This window comes from Glossina fuscipes, unplaced genomic scaffold, assembly GCF_014805625.2.
Source record: "Glossina fuscipes isolate IAEA_lab_2018 unplaced genomic scaffold, Yale_Gfus_2 2, whole genome shotgun sequence".
In the NCBI taxonomy this organism is placed as follows: domain Eukaryota; kingdom Metazoa; phylum Arthropoda; class Insecta; order Diptera; family Glossinidae; genus Glossina; species Glossina fuscipes.
Window position 1 is genome coordinate 4,118,805 of NW_023998416.1, and position 21,781 is coordinate 4,140,585.

At 34.1% G+C, this 21,781-nt stretch overlaps 1 protein-coding gene across 1 annotated transcript; it reads right to left on the reverse strand.

Moving 5' to 3' along the window:
* Positions 1-18,562: 18,562 nt before the first annotated feature.
* On the reverse strand, positions 18,563-20,288 carry LOC119632837 (protein ECT2-like). The gene is made up of 2 exons (XM_038025959.1): positions 19,274-20,288; positions 18,563-19,204 (listed from the first exon to the last, which is right to left on the reverse strand). The coding sequence occupies exons 1-2, from the start codon at positions 20,261-20,263 to the stop codon at positions 18,563-18,565; spliced, it is 1,632 nt and encodes a 543-aa protein (XP_037881887.1). The 5' UTR covers positions 20,264-20,288.
* Positions 20,289-21,781: the final 1,493 nt, after the last annotated feature.

Here is a 21,781-nt window from a genome sequence, read left to right on the forward strand (position 1 = left end):
TAAGCATATCTTGATCGATTGAAGATGTGACGTTGACAACGGAAACCTAAACTATCTCCGAAAAATGCCGATATTTCTTTTCATCCTTTTATCTACAGTTTTTAATCTTATAGGAGACATTTGTGTTTATTAATACGGCCACAAATGACGATAAATTTTTAATTCCAATTTATTATCAATTTATTTTAACACTTACACACATATCTTCATTCATTTGTAAATAAATTGGAATTAAAATTTTATTTGTGGCCGCATTAGTAAACCGATCGAGGCCACTTTCAAGTTGAATATGTAGGTGGCATGGAAGAGCGGAAGACATTTTTCAATTTAAAAACATTTTTCAATGAAGTAAAGAATAGCATAAAAGGATTTTCAGTGAAAAGTTATTAAGTATGCGTTGTAGAGCTTACATTGTATAATGCTTTCCTACAAATCTATTGTATCGTTGCTGCGCACTTAAGCTCCTCGTGTTTCCAAAAATCGACTTGAAAAGCTGGAACTTGGCACATGCGCACTTAACGCATTAGTCAGTAATTCTCAATACCCGCCTTCATAAAAAAAAAAATCTAAGGAAGTGTTCGTGTTCAAAAATTAAAGTTTTCATATCATTTCGATCATTTTCTTGTGAGTTTGAGTGACCTTTTTTAAAGCAATCGCAAAACCAGAATCCAGGAGTTTAGGTATTAAAAATCTTTTTTAATTTGGGTTAATACCGATCAAATTTACCGTTGAACTAGAAAGTGCTAGTAAGCCAAAACATAATGGTCATACATTAGAGGTGTTTACACAACTAAGCATCAAAATGATCGTGAAATTTAGTTTGGTGAATCGACAATGGAAGTTGCGAGATATGGCTGGAATTCGAAAAATAGCAAAAGATGGTTTTACATGAAAAATTGCATATAGCGGAAAAGCTATTTTCCGAACGGTTGGCCCGCTTGTGTACACTGAAACAGAAACTTCAACGTGTCATTGATAGCAAAGTTGCACGAGTCGCAGTTCTGAATTGATATTCCACCCACCGACTATTGTCCTTTTGAAAATCTCAAAATTATACTCTAGGAAAGAAGACTGGATCGAAGGATGTGATGATTCAGAAAATTGAAGAATCTTGACAAATCTCTCTAGAAAAAGGATATCGAAATAGTATGCAAGAATTGGACGATCTGAAGATAGTACAGATCTGTGAGCACAAAAATCGCAATTCATTTGAAACTAATAAAAATTTTAAAGCGCAGCAGTCTAAATTAGGCTTTTTGGACCAAAGTTAGAAAGTCTCGAAAGTTAATTTCAGAAGTCGCTAAAAGAAGTTATAGGAAATTTGTTTAAGAGGTTAACAGAAGGCTATAAGAAGATGAAAAAGAAACTTTCAAATCAAACTTTAATTATTTTTTTCAAGCATTAAATAATAATAATATTGAATTAAATTATATGTATCGTTTTTTTTTTTTTATTTGACCACCGATTTTACATACGTACATATGTGCACACATTGCTAGCATCCTTATTAGTTTAATTACAAAATTTATTTCAATTTACATTCATTAAGGAATAATTCAAATATGAAATTTTCATATAGTAGATTAGCAAACTTTTGAAATCGATATCAATTATATTTTAATTGTTCTTTTATCTCGCCTTTTGATGATAAATAGTCGCAAAAATATGTATATGTGTATACTCTCGTATATGCTGTACATCCGTATGCAAACAAAACTATCTATATATAGTACTGTAGATAGCTTCAGTATGAGTTTGTATGAATATGTTTGGTGTCTCATCTAAGTGTGAGTATGATATGAAAGTTCAATTATTCCCATAAAACAAATTGACTTAAAATTTGTTAAGATAAATTTACATCTATGTAACTTTCTATGACAATCTTTTTCCTAAGTATTCTGCATAATATCAAGGAAAAGTTTTAATGACCAGGATTTTCAATGGACAAATTCACAGCACACTTATCTTTATATGGACAAAGTATGAGTAAAATTTTTTGGTAGAAAAGAATTACGTTGCTCAAGTCATACACTTCTTCACACTTAATTGTTTCTTTCAGTGCAGTCCTTTATGAAAAAGCATTAAATGCACGAAAGGGGGAGAGGCGTGAAAAGATGACTTATCTGCACAGATTAGCTCTATTAGCTCTCTCTTTATCTATACGTAATACCTTTTAGTTAGCTAAATAATTTTCCTTAGTGTTGACCCAGTTGGACCGCTAGTAGGACGGACATTATATCTATGAAATTTTTATAAGATTATATCATTCATTCATTCATTTCATTCATTCATTTATGTGAAATGCAATTTTAACTCAATCTGCCCTTCTTTTTGGTTTCTAGTTTTTCAAACCTTTCCATGGTTTATCAAATGTAAAGGCTGAGGCCTATAGACTGAGAACTATAATTTTTCAAAGCAAATATTATTATCCTTTGAGATTGTTCACTAGATGATGGTAATGGTAACTTTGCGAAACACTTGCGGAAACTATTTTCTTTTAAAACATTTTCTCCGCATACGGCAGTTTTCTTTCATACCGCATACCCAAGTAGCTAAACAATGTGCGACGTAATCCTCAGTAGGATAGAACGCATTTTAATTCCGATTAGCGAGCGGTTGTAGCTATACTTAGCGCACGGGCGCTAAATCCATAGAACTTACTCATCGAGTACGAACTTTCCGGCCTGCAGTCACCATTACTTCTACCTTTCCCTACACCTTGCTGACCGCCACCGCAATACACGTGTAGTAGTCATTCCTGGAGTAGTGGAAAAAAAGTCCTTTGTAACCTTCATAAACAGCGTTTTCTCCCATATTTAAAAAACGTTGGCACAATTACTTGTCCACTTTGAAAGCTTTGAACAAATTTCCTTACAAACTTACGATTTCGCTATGCAACCTAACCTAGTTGCAAATAGGTTAGTCTTTCGCTACGTTATCTTAAGTGCACGTCGCCACACACTGCCACACAACTTTGATAAATTTAATACAACATTTTAAAATTCGATAAGTATTATGTTTAATAACACAAATAAAGCCTATTAATTTAAGCATAATAACGGATTCGATTTAAGCTGATTATACTTTCCTACTTTTAGTAGCCCAAAATAATGCAATTTAGCTCACATTGTCCTACATAAAGGCATATGCACACAAGTTCATATAATGATATTTATACGATAGCGCAATATTTGTTTAATGTGCAGCTTAAATACGCTGCAAAAAAGCTTAACGTGAATAACAAACTTGGAAGAATGCCAAAAAAAAAAAAAGAAAGGATGTTACCGTTCAACGGAGCAATCAAATTTACGAAAACCTAACTAAGTGATGAAGAATGAATTTATTGTCTGCAAGGTTTTCAGTTTATGTTCAGAAAAATTCAAGGTTGCTCAATATTGGAAAAAGTAAAGAAAACACAGATGCTCTACTTTTTTTTACAAGCTTTCCTTTCCTTAGGGCAGAACAATTCTTACATTTCCTTTGATTTTTTACTCTTGCCTCTAAATTTGCTGAGAAAAAAAAACCTTTGAAATATTTCTCGAAATTCTTGATTAAACACTATATCGCCTGTCGGACAGGGTATGTTAACTTGTCACTTTCTGAATCGATCTAAGCTTGTCCATCCATCTGTCCATGTATTCTTGTGTTCACATTAGATGTCGAAGTTTTTGAAATGTTTGAATGAAACTAACTACACTGACGTGTTTTGGCCGAAGGACGAACGCTATTGAAAACGGTTTGGATGAGACCACTCATCCGACCACTTCCCATATGGACTGTATATTTTTTAGAATTTCACAACAAAAACGCTCAGTAATAGCATTTCGGCATTTTAAAGTGGTGTGAACACCTTATACCGGATAGGGAAACATTTTTTCACCCTTTCCCCACATAATCCTCGCTATAGAAAGTTGATCGTTATCTAGTAAAACGCCTAATTTTCAACACTAGGATTTGAATCGCGGAAGTCTCTTATTTCGATTCCAACCCATATAAGGGTTCTAATGCAAAATAGGCCAAATGAGTCTAATTTTTAACATTTCATGATGAAAATTTGTCTTCAGTAAACTAACAATAGGAAATTTGGATTACATGGAACTATTTTTTTAGATCTTGCCTTCCTTTCACGAGAACCCTTCTATGGCGTCAAAGGATAATTTGTGGTTTGCTGCGACGGCTTGTCGCATTCACATAAAAATAATGTACACTCTTTGATGTGTTATTAATTAAGCGTCGAGCATCTAATCAATCGGCACTGCTGGACTGTGTAAATCTTGATAGCCCTTGAATTTAATTTTACATAATACTAGAAAAACGAGGCATAAGAACGATTTCATTTTGCCGCCATTAAAATTTAAAATTAATTTTTCGCTTCATAAGTAAAAATGTTATTGTTTTAATAATAAAAGATAAGCGAGAAATACATTTCATATTATATCGCCATTCCTGGTATTTATGGTTCTTCATTAATTCACGATTTATCAGTTATTAAAAACATTCATTCCACTAAGTAGTGACATTGTCGGTCATATTCTTGCCTCCATACAATTTCGAGTCAATTGCTTGGTAATTTAAAATTACCTTTTAATACATATTTTTTCAAGCGCACAAACCTTTCATAATTATGTATAGTCATTAATGATAATTGATCGCAAGATTCAGAATATGAATAATGCATGCATACACTTGCATGTGTGTAAACGTACATTACCATTCAGAAATTTGACCATTTTGTTGCGTTAAATGTGAAAATGAACAAATATAAAATTTATGCCGGATTAGGCCGACCTTGAAATACCTTACACTACTTTATTTAACACAATTCCTTATTTATATTCGTGATAAAATGTCAAAAATTGTGCCATTTATTAATCTAAAGACACGCATAACATAGGAAATCTGGTCTCCCGCTGTCTAAATTTAAAATTTTTCCTGTCCATGCCTCTAGTATTATTTTTCACCTATTTTCTTCATAAAGTACTGACAATTACTCTTGATTTTTGCGGATATGGGCTTGATTGAACAAACAGATATATGTGGTCCAAATTTGACTTTTTAAGGTTTTTTTTTGCTATTTTAGTCGATGATCTAACTATTTTTGACTTTCAGTTCCTAGCCCTAAATTGTGTGGTTTTTAGAATAGAGTAGAGTTTAGTCTTATATCTTCGAAGATTCGATCAATTACTTACAAAAGCTTAAATGTACAATGTTTGTGGTGTTGTTTATTCGAATATCTTGTGATCCACTCTACGAACTGACAAGTACATCACTTAAGTATCCTTATAAACTCAGTCATTAATGCCAAATATTATTCTGACTTTCTTGCGCTAATCTCGTCTAGCTATTCGCTTTTCTGTGAAACGTTACTTATCGTTCTGCTAATCGCTAGCTGCATAAAGCTCTGTTTTATTTTGCTTCATGATGATGCAGACTAGTTTTACCAAAAATGTGATTTTAAAAACACGAATGTTTTCTCTCTCTCTCTCAGCTGTTTGAATACCCTGTGCAACCATTTAAATCAATTAATTGAATTTATTCATTCATTTATTCGGCTGTTTGTTATTGAAATCATCGGAATGAACAGTAAATCATTTCATTTAAAACAAGTAAAATAATTATATTCGGCTCTTGCCCAGTCCGTTACTCGCATCATTTTTATGTGAACACGTAGTGGACAAATATTTACTCTTACAGTTTATGGGAAATGATCGAAGTAATCATTTATTTTTCCTTTTGAATCCAAGGATGTTTTGACTTTACATTGCGCTGTTGTTGTCTTCTTGGACCTATTCAGCACATCTTCTGTACCAATCCGCATGCAAGAATTTGCAATTGCTATGTAGATACTAACCAGACAGGCAAACGGATGTACATGTTAAAATCGAATCGCAGTTTGATGCCAATCAATGTACCCTATGGCCTTTGAAGTTTCCTTCTGGGTGTTGCAAACCTTGTGAGCGAATGAATATATCCACATTTTTATGTAGTGGTCAATAATTTGCTTTACATTGTGGTTTTAAATTGCACACAAATTTTCAGTGGAAAAATTCGATACTCATTCGCACAACAACACTTTTGTTTTGAGAGGAACTTTCTTTCGCCAGAAAGTGAAACCCCAGCGCAAATTAATTTTTTGCAAGTGCCGCTCGAGCAGATACTTGAACCCAGGACCCATGGATTCGATTCTAGCTACTCCAACTTTTCGTGATGTTCAGAATATAAGTGCTTTTCCAAACGACTGTAGTGAATGAAACCTAACTAAAATTTACATTAAATATTTTTTTTAACACTAAAGTGTTGAATTAGAGTCCATCCTTTGCATGGTTTGCACATGGTTTCGATCACCCGGCACATTTTAAAAGTACACGAATTCGAGAATTTACGCAAGTGATCTTAAATATAATAAATAACGTTTTAAAGAAATCTTTATTTATTATCTTCTTCTCGAGGAAATTGAATATAAGGTCAACACATCGTTTCATTTTCATTTCATTTATTTACCTTATTTAGATTATATACATTTCTACTTCATTTATAATTATATATTTACTCTTTCCGCTCATTAACGAATTTCTATTAACAAAAACCTATTTGATCTTTAATTAAAACAAGTAGTATCCTACCTAAGCACTCACTAGAGATACATGCCCGAGGTGAAGCTATTTCATTAATATGATCAAAATCAGGAACTATGATATCTGAAAGATATTTGATATTGAAATTGTGTGTGAGATTATTTATCTTTTCAGAAATCAGTTGCAAGTACAAAATATCATGAAGCCGTGAAGCAAAAGAAAAAACCTTGCAAGGCTACAAAAAGGCGCTTGAGTGAGCGAGCAGGCTAAGTATTTCGACTAACAGCTAAATCGTCGTGGATTCCAATAATATGTGGGGTTGATTTTTCAATAAAGCCAGATGTTAGCGCTCTAGGCTTTAAGTCTTTTAATTTATTTCTCGGGCTAAATTAATCTTAATAAAATTAATAGCTTATATAAGTTTATTATGCATTAACTAAATAAATCAAGCAATCGTTTTCACACTACTTCAAGATGGACCGTCCTGGAATTTCATTAATAGAGTCGTTAAAAGTAACGGCACTGTTATTCTGTTCTTTGGAAATTTTTAAATTATTTCATAAATTTCATAAATTATTTTTTAGAAAAGATTGCGCAGCAATTTAATTATTTCTCTCTCTTTATAATAAAAGCAAATGATCTGTTTCAGATAAATAATTCATTCCAATTAATTTATAGGCATTTCGAAACATTTAATATTATTATTATTATTATTATTATTATTGTGTCGATGGTAGTTGCGCGAATTTCGTTTACGAAATCTGATATCGGTTTGCTTAAACAGAAAATATTAATATATGGTCGACTCTTTCTTTTTTAAAGTCAGCAAGTGATGGGCAAAAACATTTCGAATTATGGTAAGCCTTACCCATTAAAATATTAACATCTCCTTAGCTGAAAGCGTGGCAATCATCATTCCTATAAAAAAAAATATAAAAATGATGTTAGTGCTGCTTCAGCCTAAATTCATTATTGACGATAAAACGTTGAAATGATAAAATTTTTCCGGTTTGCTTAAGTGTTGTGATTGCGATTGGTACTCACTTTTAGACATAGCTTGTATCACATTTAATTCTTTGTTCTGACTTATCAGTTCCGATAGGTGTGTTTTGAACATATGACTGATAAATTTCGAGTCAGAGTCATTTCCTGAATCGATTTAAGCCTACTTGCCCGCTTAATGTCTATCTATGTACTTTTGGACTATATATGCTATCGGTTTTTGTGTATTATATACTGCCCAAAGGACGTGACCTCTATTGAAACTGAGATGAATGAAGCAATTTTTACAATCACTCAGCATAAGCTGAGCCTATGCTAACAGATTTATATCAAATAATTTTAATAAATTATTTTTTTAATGAATGACAAAATGAACAAAAGCGAAAAATAATATTTTGAAAAAATAATGTGAATAAAACAAGACTATTTCTTAATCCTCTTATATATAAATATTGTTATATAAAACGAGTTTTGATTTAGCAATATGGTCGACAATATTGATTGGACATATAAATGCATAATGTTGGTCTAATAAAGTCGAGATATAAAGTTGAATTTTTGCTTATACTGAGTTGAATTTAAAAAAATGTCGCGATTCATTCACAACCACATCAATGCAATGACAACAAGTAAGAATGTTATAGTCAGGCAAGGCTGATTATTAGATACCCTACATCACTTCGCGTAATATCGCGTAATAATACACCAAAAATTATACACTATTTTTATATAAATGCATAATTTTCATGAAAGCGCTCATATTGGAAAATATTCAAACGTCCACGTGGTGTATATATAGCGAACTCAATTTACTTGTTAAAGATCTCATTGTCTTTCAATTGCTTCCGTCATAAGAAACGACGAATTACACTTTGTCGCCATAGAACGGCTTGCTCTCAAGGGACCTAAGGGATGTAAGAGTGGTTTTATAAAATAGATCTTTTTGATCTAAATTCCCTATGAATGACTTATTATGGACAGATTTTCGTCATAAAATGTTAAAAAGTATTCTGTCTATATACAAACTTTTATTTTTCATTTGAATCCTTATGCAGGTTAAGATACAAAGAAATGGGCCTTCGTGGTCCAAATCGGTAAAGTTCATTTTTATACCAAATTAGAGAATTTTCATTTAAAAGTATTCAACAATAGGCCCTTTTACTATAAGAAGCATTATATGGCAAGGAGTTCAAAAGATTGTCTCATTCGATCCAAAGTTTTGACACTAATTCCGAATGCCGAATTACTGTTACTAACGACTTATCAAAATATGTCAAACGGTCGAGAAAGTAATCCGATCCGAACTATTTTCAATAGCATTCTTTCTTGAGCTGAAACATGACAGTGCCTTAAATTTCATCAAAATAAGTTTGATATTGCAGCCCGTAAAACAGAATACTAGAATACGTTGGTAGATGTCAGGCAGATAAGACGGTCAGACAAACTGAATTGTTTTCTGAATCGATTGGTGTAATAAAAGGTGCAAGGTAGACCTTCTGGTATTTACTTGTGTCCTTGCAATCTTAATATACCATATATAAGTTGTTTAGGGTATAAATATTATACCAGCCCCGTAGAAGGTAATGATATAAAACGCGATAGAAATATCCCGGGTCGGCAGCTGAAAGTACTATATGAAACAAGTTCCGATAAATCAACTCTCACGTTTATGGATACAATTACCCAACTCGCCTCGACTTGGGTTAGCACTACGTGTGCCCTGGTTCATTCACAAGTATATTTATTTTGAACTAACCAACTGAAATAGACCCAAAGTTTTGAAGCATTGACTGGAAAAGGGATGATTTTATCAGATGCTTGCAGCCATGTTATAATTACTTTTATATTTATTTTTTCTCAATTATTTTTTTTACGTTTTATCATTCGCTGTACACGTTTCTGAAAAACATCAGCATGCATCTATCTTCTCTTAGAAAAATCCCTTAACCATTCTCTTATCTTACTTAATTCAGAAGGGCATTACCATCCACGATAGAGGTCCAGAGCATGCAGTCGGTCACACTTACAGTTAATAAAAGAAGTAGGAAAGCGAAGTTTATTATTCGAAGACTGGCCAGCTGCCAATCAGTCGTAGATGAAGAAACCAACTTACGCTCAGCGGAGGATTCTGTAACAAGTTATTGCTAACTTTGCCAAAGACGTACAAATGTAACTTAAACTATAACTGTGCGTAAGAGCAAAATGAGGGACAGTTTCGCAGATATCACAGATTCGGCCTCGCCTTAATGTCAGTTTTCTATTTATTCAACATATAATTTGATTGCAGCTACATTCCAGGCTCAAAAATGAAACGAATGTAGACCATACCCACCATGTTTCTGAGCATTGAACAAGTTTCATTTCCTATATATAGCAAAAAAAAAAAATTATATTTAGCTGGAGAGGGATTTTGTAACATTTGTCATTAACTTGTATTTGATTTGCGATTCCAAAATAAAATGAATATTCAGTTAATGTATCGATGTATAGATCCGAATGACCGAGTGGACCGCGGACCAATTTTGTTAACTATTAAGTTTTTAAATTATCATAAGAAAAAGTTAGAAAAGAAATTCTCTTCGTGATTTCAGCAGACGAAGCTAAAGATAAACAATGGATCGTCTACGTCGGGAATATATATATATCTCCTGTAGAATCGTCATTGAAGTATTTTGTGCTTTGCAAACATTTCGCAAAGCTTATCTACCTTCCAAGGTAGCGTAAAAACAACAACAACTCTTTTAAGAGGAGAATTTATCATATATTTCCAGCGTCTCATCCATTGCTCATTCAGAAATTGAATTATGGGTTTATATATATGTATTTCTACATGCATAATACTTGTCGTCTTTTGCTTTATTACTAATGTTAAGGTATAATTTTTTATGTAACCTTTAATTTCTTAATCTTAAATCAGTAAAAATGTTAAACAGATTAAGCAGGCGGTAGTTACGTGAACGTTACTGCAATGAGGACGTGACAGATAATCATAGGTTGGGCGCTATTACATTTCTTGCCAGTTTCGTATAAATTGAAATCAATATTATTATTATACAAGCAATGTTTCTCGTATTTATTTTTCAGCCTTTACACCTCTGTTCGTTTTTTTTTCTGCAAATTTACTTTATTTACAAAATTCTTTGTTGTAAACACAAGAGAGTGCCTCCTCTCTCAACTATCTGTCGTTATTTATTTATGTATCAATTATGTTAATTAGTCATGTAGTCGTGTACTGGTATTATCTGCCCTTTGAAAAGCCATAAAAAGCAAGACTAATATTGACTTTACGGTTACGGACAACGCGCAAAATATTTTGCTTATATAATTTCTTATTTTAACTGCTGTAGGATTAAATACAATATCAAACACATGCACAGAGATGACGGAGAGTTGGCGTACACCGTTCGCGTAATAATAAAAAAAGTAAATGAAATGAGAATTTTATGGAAGTTTTATACCCGTCAATAAAATTAGTGATCAGATTGATACGCGTGATCTACCATGACCATATTTATTTATTCATCCACCCTACCCACTTTTAATGAAAGCTTTTAGCGCATCAAGTTAGAGCAAGTGTGTTTAAAATGTCCTTTTATTAAAGTTTCATATAACGCTCTGTAGATTCTATAGAATGAACATCTCTATCTAGGTATTTATTGAAATCACATATAACAAATATAAACGACTACTAATTAGTAATAAAATTGTCTATAACACATTTGGATATACATACTAATATAATCGAGTGATGGCTTCATCATAAAATATCCTGCACGCAAATGCGTTTATATTCGTGTGCATATGTATGTTGGTAAGCATATGCATTTGTATATTGCGCTGTAAAAAACAACGATAATGCAAATGTTGTCAGGTCAACAACTTTTTTATTTGCATAAATTTAAGTTTTTTTGTCTCAAAACTCGCTATGCATCTTCTTTCTCTTTTTTTCGTTCTTCCTCTACTTTTGATAGAAAAATTATTCCTTTTTTGAGATAACAATAAAGCGCTGGCCTTCGAAGTGCAGTGTATGTGTTGATGGATATACAATCTTGGCAGAGACAAGTACAAGACACTACTCCTATAAAGAGAGATGCAATTTATAAAGTATAACAAAAATAATATTCCGCGCGGCAAACATTCAAACGTTACTTTAAAAGAGTAGATATTTTGGGTACGATGACGCGTGACTACTGGGCGCCAGGAAGGAAAACTAAATCGGGAGTCTTTCGCGAACCGCAAAAAACTTTCTCTCAGTGCAGCTCTATCGAACGACGTGGACAGCCAGACTAGTTTTATTTTCCATCCGGAATGCGTGTAATGCAGTGAAATCTAGGATAACTAATACTTTCGGTCACGTCTATACGTATTTTTATACGTATGTACGCATACACATATGGACATAGCTTGATTTTTTTTTTTTTGGAGGACGAAGTGATATATTCCTAATCCACTGCTCTCAGAAAGAGATTACGCGTTCGTATTTCAGCCCCTTTTCATATTTTTGTGGCATAAGCCGTTGAAGAAACTCGCACTTCCTTCTAGTTCCCATATTTCTCAGGATGACTGCGTGAGCAGCGCAACGCGAGTGCGTAGAGATCTGAAGGATGTCCCTATACTACAGACGAAAAAATGATGTGCTCCTCTCCACCATTTACACTCTCACGCACATCACTTACGTGGGCCAAATCGGCAAAAATAACTCGAGGCATTTTTCTAACCACATAAAGGACGTGTCGAGAAAAAATTTACTTAGTCGCTCTTTCTTCTCGTCTACCAATCTCGCCGTTTGAAATTACACCAAACGCTTTCTCTTCTTTCGGGTAATTTCTTCACTATAGCTGCCTCTCCGGAAATATTTTTTGATTAATAAGTGTTTTTGAAACGCAGATGTTGTGTTTACACCAATCGATCATTTTTCCTTATTTTTCTAGTCTAGTAAATGTAAGCGTGTTCTTTTGGAAGTAGTCCACTTGGTGATGTACCTGTCATGACTAATGCTGTCAACGTTGACACTGTACGCTTTTGCCGAAGTAATATATGAATTTTTCTTTGGTCTCTTGAGGCCTCTGTACATTTGGCATAATTATAGAGGAAGTAGTTGTGGCTGGCAATGTTTCTTAATTGGTACCGGAAATGTTTGCTTCAATTTTCACTCGCACTAGACATACTTGCAAGCGTGCATGTGTATAAAAATAAAAGATTATGACGGGTATCAATAAGTTCGGTCTGAGCTGAAGATAACTTTTTTATTTACTTTTTTTTTATTGAAAAGTTTTATAATCAATCATTTTCAATTGTTACATTTGCTGTAGTATGTGTTTACGCACGTGTTCAGATTTATTGCACATAAAATGGTTTTCAAAGATCTAACCGCACATACTCACATTTTCTCTGCAACATTTACTTTATGTCGAATAACAATCAGATGAAAGTTTCGATAGCAAAAAAAGTTGATAAAAATTGTTGATACGTCCCAGGTAATCAATTTTCATTTTGATTTTCTTTTTTTTTTCTAAGTCATTTCAAAAGTGCTGGTTAGTTGAGTCATCGATTGTTAAATTACACAGAAGTAACCAAATCTGTACGGTTTTCATCTTCATTAGGACGCACATAAGCGTTCACCATGTCTTGGTTTCCTATATGCCTTCAATTATTTCGCTATTCTCAAAACGATTTACTTTATAGCCCTGCTTGTACGCCACTTATGGTGCAGGGTATATTAAGTTTGTACGGATGTATACAACACCCAAAAGGGCTTACGATGAACCTGCCTTTTTTTTATACTGATCAATTCAGAGTCGCTCTCTGAATCGATCTAACCTTGTCTGTTCCTTTGCCTGTTTGATATCTATCCATGTAAATGTCCCAAAATTTGTGGAATATTTTGATGAAATTGGATACACTATGTAAACATGTTTTGGATCAAGGACGAAAATGGCGGCTATTGGAAATGGTTCGGATCGCAGCGCTAATATAATGTCATATATGGAAGAGTCGTTATATGAAGAAATATTGTAATTTTTAGAAGTTGGTAACAGAAATCGCTGAGCAGTATTTCAATATTCTAAATTGTTATAAAAAAATTAGATTAGTTGGGACAACGAAGTGTAAAACCTCTCCCCTATAACCTACCTACGAAAATGAATCTTCTAACTGACTGAGTCTTGTCAAAAGGTTCAATTTTCAATATTGACAAGTTTGGCGTTACCAAATTTGGACTACGTCGACCTATTTGTGGCTCAGCGTCTGGAAGATAATAAAATAGTTGACAGGTAAACTGAATATTGCTAAAGTGCGAAAGGGGGAAAAATGGACTACAAGTTCTACTATATCAACATAGTATAGTACTAAGTGTTATAGGGTGTCTAGTAGTTTATGCCAATACACGTATTAATTGAAAGTGTTCACGAGCTTTCCTTACCTTTCCACATCCTCATGAGATCGTATTTCATCACATTTAATTTTTCTTTAATTTTTCACATAAAGCAGAAATCAATAACTAGAATAAAAGGTGTCCTTGACTGTTTTGTAAATCTTAACAGAAATAAACGCTCTTTCGAGGAAATTCCAGGAAAATAAGTGCAAGCAAACAAATGTGGAACGTTTAGACATACGTGTACATGGCGAGCATCTATAATTTCATTAGCAATGGGTAAACTGGAGTGTAAAGACTAATTGTATAATAAATAAATGTTTTTGTAGTTAGATAAGGAAAGGTAAACAAATAATATCCGTACTCTTGCAAGTGATATTTCTTTGAAATCTCAAAATAAACCTTCATTGAATTAAATTCTTTACAAATATGTATATGGATATGTATATAAATGTAAATATGTCGATTAAATTATATTACAGCAAGCAATAAAATTATATGCGGCTATGACGATCATTATCTCAAAAAAAAAAAAAAAATAAAAAAACACTTTAGAAAAAGAAAAGCACTAAATTATCATAGTCTGTAATATTGTAAGGGCGTGGCTGATTTTTTATATTTTGATAGAATAAAAATACACATTTTTGTAGCATGTCTATTGTAGCTTATGAATAATGAGCGAAAAATCGAAAAAGCAAGCGTGTTCTCGATTTATCTAGCATTGTAGGCGTATCCTATGACAGATACCTTTGACAGAAACTTTTCTACCAAATTTGAAGGCGGTATGTTCATATGCACCAAACGGGGGAACGTTTACAACAGCTAACGCACAGTTGCACAAACGGACGAACGGACAGATGAACAGATCGATGGTGCATTCCGAATTTGATAGCTTGCTTTCGCGGGTTATAACGGTGTTTAAAAAATAATTTTTTGAAATACCATAACATTGGGTAGGCGGGGTTGATTTTGTCTATTTTCAAAATGGGGGTGGAAATGTATGTAATGCTTGCATTGTGCTTGTGTGTAAAAGACACAAAACGTAAACGTATTCATAGGCGAGTTCTTTGAAAAGTTTCGATTACTTTCAAATTCTTTTGCAAGCTTGTAGGCGACATCCTCATTTTTGCGAATAGGAGAATGTTTACCACATATACTCCAAAATGACGCATATGCATAGAGGGACAAATGAGTGGACGGATGAACGAAACGGATTCTTAGGTGCACTCCGTATATGAAAATGGCGAAGAGCGCATATACTTTATGGGGTTTCTGAAGCTTGCTTCCGTGCGTTACAAAGATTTTGGAATGAAACAGAATGGAATTATGACCCGTTATGGAATTGATTTTTTCCATTTTTTAGAGGTACTACAACACCGCCCACGGAATATATATTCAAATTTTTGTAGAATTATTTGCTATAGTAATGAGAAAGAAAACAATTTTTTATTCCCTTTCCCTATAGGCATGTCCGATTCGATCCATTTTCAATAGCAACCTGCGTGCAAGAACATTCAATGTTTCTGTCGTATTCAGAGACGAAAGCTTCATTTTTATAATCAAGAAAATGTTTGCAACGGACTTTAAATAGATGGACAGAGGCACGTGCTTAAATCGATTCAGAATTTGATGCTGATTAAGAATATAGGCCTCTGAAGTGCCTATCTAGGTGTCGCAAACGTTTTGACAGAATAAATATAACCCTTATCCTCCGGTGATGGGTTCAAAAAAAAAAAGCCAGTGTGCAATGAAGAAAAAAGTTTCATATAACACTTTTTAAATATCTTAATGGGTTTTGCTCTTAAGCTTTTACTTCTTTCCCCTTTAGTAAACTATCAATTTTGTGCCATTCTTGTACGTAAGTTATTAATTTAATTGGCAGTAAGTCTACCTTTGACGGTGAATGACAAATTGATTTAATATATAAAAGTACCGAACTATGTGAAAAAGGCATTATCGGCGAAAGCAAATATGACGAAACTTTTTGATTTTTTTTTTTTTTTTCTTTAAAGGGACTTTCACTTCATTTTGTGAGCGCAAAGAAGAAATGAAATTTGGTTTCATTTTCATGATTAAAGTGCTGCATGCACGTTTGTCTACTTTCGCAAAAACAAAAACGCAGTATATATGTGAAAATGTTGAATCTACTCACGCAGTCGCGCACTCTTGAGAATGTACACGTATACCTTGCTTTAAATTCAATCACTTTTCATTTCAAAATCATTCATTCACTGAATTTCCTTTATCAACAGTAAGTATTATTCGTACACATTCTATATATCTAGCATAGGCTTTCCCTTCCCGTTCATATTTAATAAATGAAATATGGCAGAGCTACCAAGAACGCACAACCTTACGAATGTTTGGTTATTGATTTGCAGAAGAAGAAGAAAAATGCAGTTTACTATAGTCGACATCTAACACTCGTGAAATATGAAACGGAAGATATCATCCAACAAACATTTAATTAACTCTAGAAATATTCTATGGGGTCTTCATAAATTGTATCATTTCGAAATTACTTCGTTCCACTAGTTTGCTTTGAATATGCGTTGGGACTATGTTGAGTGAAGTAATGGAGTCCATTGAAGGAGATGTGATAAGTTAGGAATACGCAGAAATTACGACATTTTGCTAATAAATACACTTTCCCGTATTGTATGTCATACAGTGACACTTCAAAGCTTTCATTCATCCACTTTTACTGTATTGCATAACGTCTGTTACCATCTCATCCCAACCATCTTTCGTATTATTACTTATATATCGTTTTTGGAAACCGCAACGTTAACTATAATTAGAATCAGTCCGCGTTACGTATATAAAATGTTAATCAGCCAATAAAATGCTATGAGTTAAGCCTTTTGACAAACTGAAAATCCAAAAGAAAAAAGTAAAAATACTATAAGGGTCCACGACCGACCATTAAATATCTTACGCTACCCAAAAATTATTCATATAACCGCTTAGCAATATGAGGCGCTGTGTGGCATTTGGTCGATCCAGTGGCCCGATCTCGAACATTTTTAAAAGCGTCCGCCCTTAGGCCAAAACTCGTTAGTGCACCAAAATTTCATTAAAATATCTTGAAAGTTGCGGCCTCTGGGTTTAACCCAACAAAACAAGCCAGGCAGATAGGTCTACCACTAACACACACACACTTTATGAATCGACGGGTATAATAAGAGGTACGTCTATCTTAAGTTCTGCGAGATCTTGCATACATGGACATAATAGAATTTCAGATTTAACAAAACATTGGGACTGTGATTTGTGCTGATAGAAAAAGAGACGGCCAGATAGATAGATACCGCTCTATTATTTGATTAAAGACAGAACGAGTTTCCTTCACTAAGTAATATATGTAAATATTATATCTGCAAGTAATGGCTATAAAAAAGTTATTCGCAGGTTCTCAAAGTATATCCTTAACGTTCTTACCTGTTTATGAAGAACATACATAAATATGCGGAAGACAAGTCTTTTATGAGTAATAATTTTCACGAGTACCAATGTCCTCTATGACACATTCACTCTGAATATCTCACATAGATTTGGAGAAATTGCACGTCCTATTTGATTATTATTCATGCACACAGGATATTTCCTCCGATCACTTCGAGCTTCCATTTTCATTTTAACATTGAATAAATTCTCCCGTTTTCACATCGGTTTTGCACTATAACATAAATTATCCTGGAAAATGTTCAAAATATTGTGTTTAGGATCTATGCCTACGGGAAACTTTACTTTTTCTGCTTAATCCAAAGAATAGTATTGCTGACGCGTTAGGGGTCAATATAGGATGCGTTACGATTGGTCTTAACCATAAAGCAGGCTAAGTGAACTTACAAACTTACTACCCACGTCGGCCCTAAATAGCGTCAAATGGATTTGGCCTGTTTTGGATTCTTGCAAATATACAACGCTTTGCTTACTTGGGTATCCTGCTAATAGTTAATACCTGATGCAATCGGAACGAAAAACGGCATAGCATATCAAAAGACGTGATATCGTGTATCTTTAATACGAAATATGGTCTTACAAAGCAAAATTCACTCAGGTTATATCTTGCTGCCGTCGTCAGCAGATGTTATTCCTTTTGATTAACCCTGGTTGCTATCTATGAGTTATCTGTTCGTGCGGAGTTTCCCTTAGAGAGGCAGCTTCAAAAGGAGTATTTTGTTTTCTACACGGAATCCATATTCTACCGAAATGTTGTTCTCTTCTCAGGTTCTCAATATGGAGATTGACTTTTTTACTAAGAATATGTTTGCTCTCTTAAAAGATTTATAAAAAGCAGTAGTCGATTTATTTGCTAAGGTAATATTAATAACAAAATCAAAAAATACAATCTTTAAATTAATAACAAAATAATTTAAAAAAAAAAAAAACCACAATTAGCAATAATGAATGTAAAAGCAGAGTTGTCACAATACTTGAAATAGACAACGACAATAAAAAGAAATGAAAAACCAAAACGGCAGAGGTTCGGATCGTATCCTTTTGTAATGTTGTGTTGAAAAGACAAACACTTTCGATTAATTATGATTGTTTTAACCACAACGTTCGTGGGTAACATCGATTCTTAACTTTGTAAACTATTTTTTATTTACTCACAACTGACGGAACGTCTCGGTGGCAATTGCGGACTGCCGAAGAGTGAAGTCCTTACAATGGAAACGGCACGTTTCAAATTCGACCGAGTTTTCCTAAACGAGAAGACGCGCCCGACCTTTGGTGATTCCGTCTCACATTTATATTTGTTAATTTCCATTATTACTTCTTTAATCGCTTTTAATGCATCTTCCAAGCGTAAATAATCGGGATTATTTTGATTCGTATGTTTAAGTATATTATTCAATAAAAGCTGAATGCGGGGTAGGTGTTGCACAGGACATATCATCAAGTCCTGCAATCTTTGTCGGTTGCATACGGGTTTCGCTTCATTGATTTTGAGAAATTCCTGAAATCGAGGATGTTTTCGTTCACTTTGTATTAAAGTTTCTTTCATTTGGTCGAAGAAGTTCACATAGGGCCGGTAAGCTTTAATTAAATCACCGCGATGTTGCAATATGATGTCACCGATTAAACAATCCTCCGACCACTTTGCACGTATGACACCTAAATGTGCAAACAGGCTCTGGTGCACCTCATGTATGGGTAGAAAATTATCAAAAATTGCTTTTATTTTGAATTCATTTAATAAAGCATCATTATCTTCTACGCTCTCTTCTAAAGGAATTTTGAAGACCTTAAATTATTAAAAGGTAAAAATTGCCATAATATCCACCAGAAAGGTTAACTTAAGTTTATTACTTACATTTATAATTGTATCGAGTATACCCACATAATTCGATTCCGTGGTATAAAACTCCATGAAATATATAAATCGCATGGAAGATTTTTTGATCACTGTTTCTTTGTATGCTAAACTCTCACATTGTGCGACGCTATATAAACTATCATCGAACAGATAATTCTTTTCGATGGCATAACCGTTTTTAATTGTGTACCAAAACCAATCAGATTTCAAAATATGAGTTCGATTACTCTTTGATTCGGGTTTCACCGGCGTCGCATGTTGACCAACCACAATGTGTGAACATTCAGGATCGCCTAATTCAACATGTACACCGCCGTTAGTTTCTAACATTTCCAACATAAGTTTATGTTCATCGGCCGGAAATCCTACAAAGCAAATTTTCTGTCCTTCAAAGCATTTCAGCTTATATTTGTTTGAGAATTCCTCGGTATCAGCACGAAATTCAAGTTGATCTCGTTGTTCCCAGGCGGCGTATACCCAAGCTGGCCTAACCACGGTTAAACCGAACGTTTTAGCGTATTCGTATTTATCACCACCACTGTGTGTACTTATTAGATGAGTAAGTCCCACATTCATAATATCTTTACGTATACCGCCGCCCATAGCATGAATGAAGTTCACCAGCTTCTTAAGTTCCTCCTTGCTACGTACGCCCGTGAAACACGCCACAATAGAGTTCATAGCATAATTATAAACGGGACGTGGGTATTCTTTGAGGCCACCTCTTAATGCAGCGATTTGTATTATAGCTGGCGGGCCCAGAATACTTTGCTTGGTTTCGAGTAATGCGGTGTATATAGGTGTTTCAAAATCTTCTAAAACAAAATATGTTCGCCAGTCGTTATCGGCAATTAACTCCAGACCTGTTTCTGAAGTTATGACGGGCACGCCAAAAGTTCGAGCAGCTTCACAACATGACTTATCTTTGGCCACTTCACCAACCAGACAAATGCGAATATTAACGGGGGTGGATGCTGATACAGACATTTTTTGAAATGTTGTTGCTTTCTGTAAAACACAATTTTTTTTTTCTTTATAAAAATTTTTCTCTTAAGGTTTACTTTAAAGACAAATTTTTTTAATATAATTTCAATGACACTGACAAATTATTTCAAAATTAGTGCCTGTATCGAAGTAAGCTTTTGTTTTCTCCTTCTACCCTCCCTTTTGCTGACACATTTTAGTGAACGAAACAAATTTAATTGTCCCAATAAGATGGAACTACGAACGAACTCTCTTTTAATGAACTCTTAGCTTGAATTTGAAGTAATAAAGGCGATTAAAAAAGCAATAGACCGTTAAGAAAAGATCTAGTGAGCTTTGCAAGTGAAATAAGATTTGGTAATCTAGTTTATTCTATAGGGTAGTGATAATGCATAATTAAGTTAAAAAAAGGAGAGCTACGAATGGTGCGCAAGCCCGTTGAGATCTATGTTGACGTTGGTTCTCTATTGTAATTGTTTTATCTGGATTATGTAATGACTTGATAACCGCCAAAGGATTACTTTGGACGATCTCTGACGCACTTGTGCCTAATGTTCGCAAAGCTAGCCAAGTAGTTAAGAGCCGCGACTAACAATCGCATGTTGAAAATTTCAGTACGGTAAACTTTACTTTGGTCGAAGCGTGCTAGTGTAGTAGCTGCGCTCCTGTCAACTCCCTATTAATTTTCATTCTTCTCTTCTTTTTTTCCGTCACCGATGTACAGGAATAAGGGATTTGTAAGGCTTCGTTTGGAGTTAGCGGCACCACTGTTTCTCGTATTGAATCGATTTTCTATCGTCTAGTGCAATGTGATCCAAGAGCGGGTCGGTGCGGTTTGCCTAAAACTAGTAAAAGACGGCAGAATAACTTTCTCGAACTCGTAGCAAGCTCTCAGAGTAACAAGCGCGAACCCGTCTTGGCTGTCGCAAGCAACTTTTCGTTGCCCAATGCTCTGTTCATGTTCACACTTTCTCACCATTTAAGATTTTTAATTCCACAACTAGCAACGTTACATGATTAGCTCTATTTAGCTGCGCGTCTGCTGCTTACCTTTGTTGTATCACAATTTCGGCTGCGAACATAAAACCTATGTTAGAGAGTTAAACAACAAAAACTACACCTTCTAACGTCATATAACATTAGATTTATTACGAAAACAATAAGCCGAGTAAGATTGTTTATAAAACATTTTTTGTGAATAAATTCGTAGTAGCATCATTCATGGATTCGTTGATAAGCTATGCGAAACCATCTCCGTCCTTACCTATCGCGATCGATAAGTCCATATACGATTTATATGACCTGTAAGCTAGATGCGAGCATTAAAAAAGTCGGTCTACATTGAATATACTAACAAATAGGCAAATACTTTACAGTATGTCATGGCCACCATTAAATACAACAACAACTTTGTTTTGCTCGAAAAAATGCTCGAAAAAACGATCCGATTCTCACAAATTTTAATAGCACTTTCGCTTGTCCTTGAGTCGAACAGTGGGTTTATCTCAATTCTTATTGGGT